This window comes from Hordeum vulgare, chromosome 2H (genome assembly GCF_904849725.1).
Source record: "Hordeum vulgare subsp. vulgare chromosome 2H, MorexV3_pseudomolecules_assembly, whole genome shotgun sequence".
Classification (NCBI taxonomy): domain Eukaryota; kingdom Viridiplantae; phylum Streptophyta; class Magnoliopsida; order Poales; family Poaceae; genus Hordeum; species Hordeum vulgare.
The window spans coordinates 664,836,774-664,839,489 of NC_058519.1; the positions used below are offsets into that span (position 1 = coordinate 664,836,774).

General features: G+C 47.4%; 1 protein-coding gene across 1 annotated transcript; it reads right to left on the reverse strand.

Moving 5' to 3' along the window:
• Window positions 1–463: 463 nt before the first annotated feature.
• LOC123428989 (probable glycosyltransferase 6) lies at window positions 464–2,419 on the reverse strand (the record flags this gene model as incomplete). Its single annotated transcript, XM_045113059.1, has 4 exons — window positions 464–718; window positions 820–1,436; window positions 1,518–1,643; window positions 1,727–2,419. A coding segment is annotated over one exon (600 nt), but the record flags the coding sequence as incomplete, so codon positions are not given.
• Window positions 2,420–2,716: the final 297 nt, after the last annotated feature.

Below are 2,716 nucleotides of genomic sequence, written 5' to 3' on the forward strand. Positions count from 1 at the left end.
AATTATAATAATAACTATATTTATTATTGCCTCTAGGGCATAATTCCAACACTATCATGAGCCGCTGAGATTGGCCGCTACCTTGTTGTCTGTCGATTTGATCCTGCTGCAGCCGCTTTACTGCTTCTTCTAGATTATGCAGCCGGTCTGCCTCAACCGCTTTATCACGTGCCTCCTTTTCCTTTCTCCTCCGATGGCTTCTATCGGGAAAGATTTGTGTTAGCCTGTTAGGTTGAGGGTTAAGAGTACATCTCATGTTTGTGTTGTACCGAAGGTCAAGAGTGAAAACACCCCAATTAAACAATCATCTCCATTAATGTAGACCAACCATCGTGCAGGGAAGCTACAACTCACTCCCTTAATTCATAACATAGAAAATCATGCTCGTGCAAAGAACATTATACATGCAGATAATAAGCAGAGTAAGCACATAGGAAATGACAGTCATCCAGACTCCCCAAAGTAAGCAGGCAGTTATTTAGTCATCATAACTGAGAACAATATTCTTCCTTGATAACAACACAAACTCAATTGCAACTGAATCAAAGCTGACATAACATGGGCAGATCAAATAATTTAATGGTGATGTCGTTTAGAGCGAGTGTATTTTCAGTGGAATAAATGAGTCATCTGGAGCGAATTGGGATGCCTGCACACTGCTTTTTCTGACGTATCATATCAACACCGTGGAGCTGCCTATCATGGCGCTTTGTTTTCTCTACCAGCAAAATAATGGTGCTTTGTTTATTCATGTGGCACATATGAAAGAATCAAGACAGAGAAATTATACAGCGAGAAAAGATTTCCAGGCACACTCACCTTGGCCTAGGGTGGACGGCCATTGATCCGTTGGTCCTCGCCGTCCAGCAAGGCCCAGCACGTCGTCCCGGCAGACGACGGAGCGGCAGGGGAGGAGGCGCGTGGTGGCTCGGTGTCGCGTGCTGGCTGCTTGTTGTTTCTACGCGTACCAACAGATTTGCCACCATCATTACACAGTTCAGAGCAGGAAAGAAGAAAGCACCAGAATTAGCCTGGCCTTGCCGGGTCTTGAACACCGGGATGGCTACAAGAAAGAGCCTAGACAAAAAACTAACGTGTTGACCTGTATTTAAACCAAGTGAAAGAGAGCACAGCGATAGAAAAGGATCTGAAAAAACATGTTTCTCTTGGCTACATATTCGTTTCTCTGGATGAACCTGTGAAATACTGCATCCCATGTATCTCGTTCGTATGTTACCTCCATAGTGCAGGGAAGAACATGACAAGATCGATCAAGTTATCACATATGTTTCGTGAACTTGTTTGGGTTTCACAAAATTTTCCTAATTTGTGTAAAAAAATCTTACAGTTGACGGATTAGGATCCAGAATCCTGGGAATCAGTCTTTTAGCTCCATCAAAAAACCAAGAGGGACAAGTAAACTGAGCTCCAGAGATCTGTCAAGCGAAAGAGGGTAAATGCAAATATACATCCAGTAATATCGGCACTTATGTATTTACTTATTCCTTCTATATTACCTTTTTATAAAGGGCTGAGACGTTGTCATCCTCAAAAGGCAGATATCCAGCAAGCATCACAAAAAGAATTACCCCGCAAGACCAAAGGTCTGCAAACGCACCATCATAGCCCTTATCTTCAATAACCTGGATATTGGGTAGCATTAGAATATAAGCATGTTCGTTCCTGGTTAAAACAGAATCACTGCAAATGTATAAGGACCAGTTACCTCAGGAGCAACATAGTTCGGTGTCCCACAGGTAGTATGTAGTAACCCATCAGCCTGTTGAGTTGAAGTAATCAGAGGTTATAGTTTAATATGTTAGATGGCATCAACAGAAACTACAGAAATGCAATAGTCGATCTTGTTCTTGATGGACTTGAGGAGGTAGTGGTCGCCGACGGGGTTCTCGCAGGGCTTGGGCGAGGACCCCGTGACGAGCATGACCCGCGGCTTGACGTCGTTGAGGAAGGGCGGGGTCTCCGGGTGGCGGCGGTTCCAGGCGGCCCGCTGCTCGTCCCAGTCGAGGATCTTGGGGTTGGGCGTGTAGGGTGGGTCCCAGAGCGACCTTGGCTGCAGCTGCGGCTCGTCGTCCCGGGTGGCTGCCTTGGACCTGGCGTCGAAGGCGGCGGCGGCGGCGCCGGAGGCCTTGGAGCGGGCCCGGAGATCTTCGTCACCGACAAGGCCGGCTACGGCGACTCGGACCCCGGCCACGGCTTCGAGGACATCCGCGAGCAGATCTTCGGCTCCGTCGACACCTCCGCGGTCCCGCCCTCGATGTCGGGCTTCGCGCAGAACGGCCGACCGGCAGCAGCGGCAACAGCTGCAGCGCTGCGCGACATCGGGGTGGAGGGATGGGGGCGCTGGTCGAGGAGGGATGTGGATAAGAAGACCTTGACCACGGGGAGGGGTGTTTCTATAAAAATGGAACGTTTTTTAACTAAACAAAGGACTGCGGGTTGATTACCATAAAATAAAAGGGTTTTTCTGTAAAAACGCCACGACGGACGACCAGAAATCCAATTTGCTTTATTATTAGGGAGAGATGGTTGCATATTTACTCGGATGGGCCATATTGAGTACGTTTCGGTTCTAGATAATCTCAAGCACAGTTTGTGACATGCCAAATATGGTGTCAGCACATGTCCCTTGTCTTATATTTGGAAAAGTAGCATGCCAAAAAAGAACTTGCATCAGTTTTGTTCTAAGGACCACGTT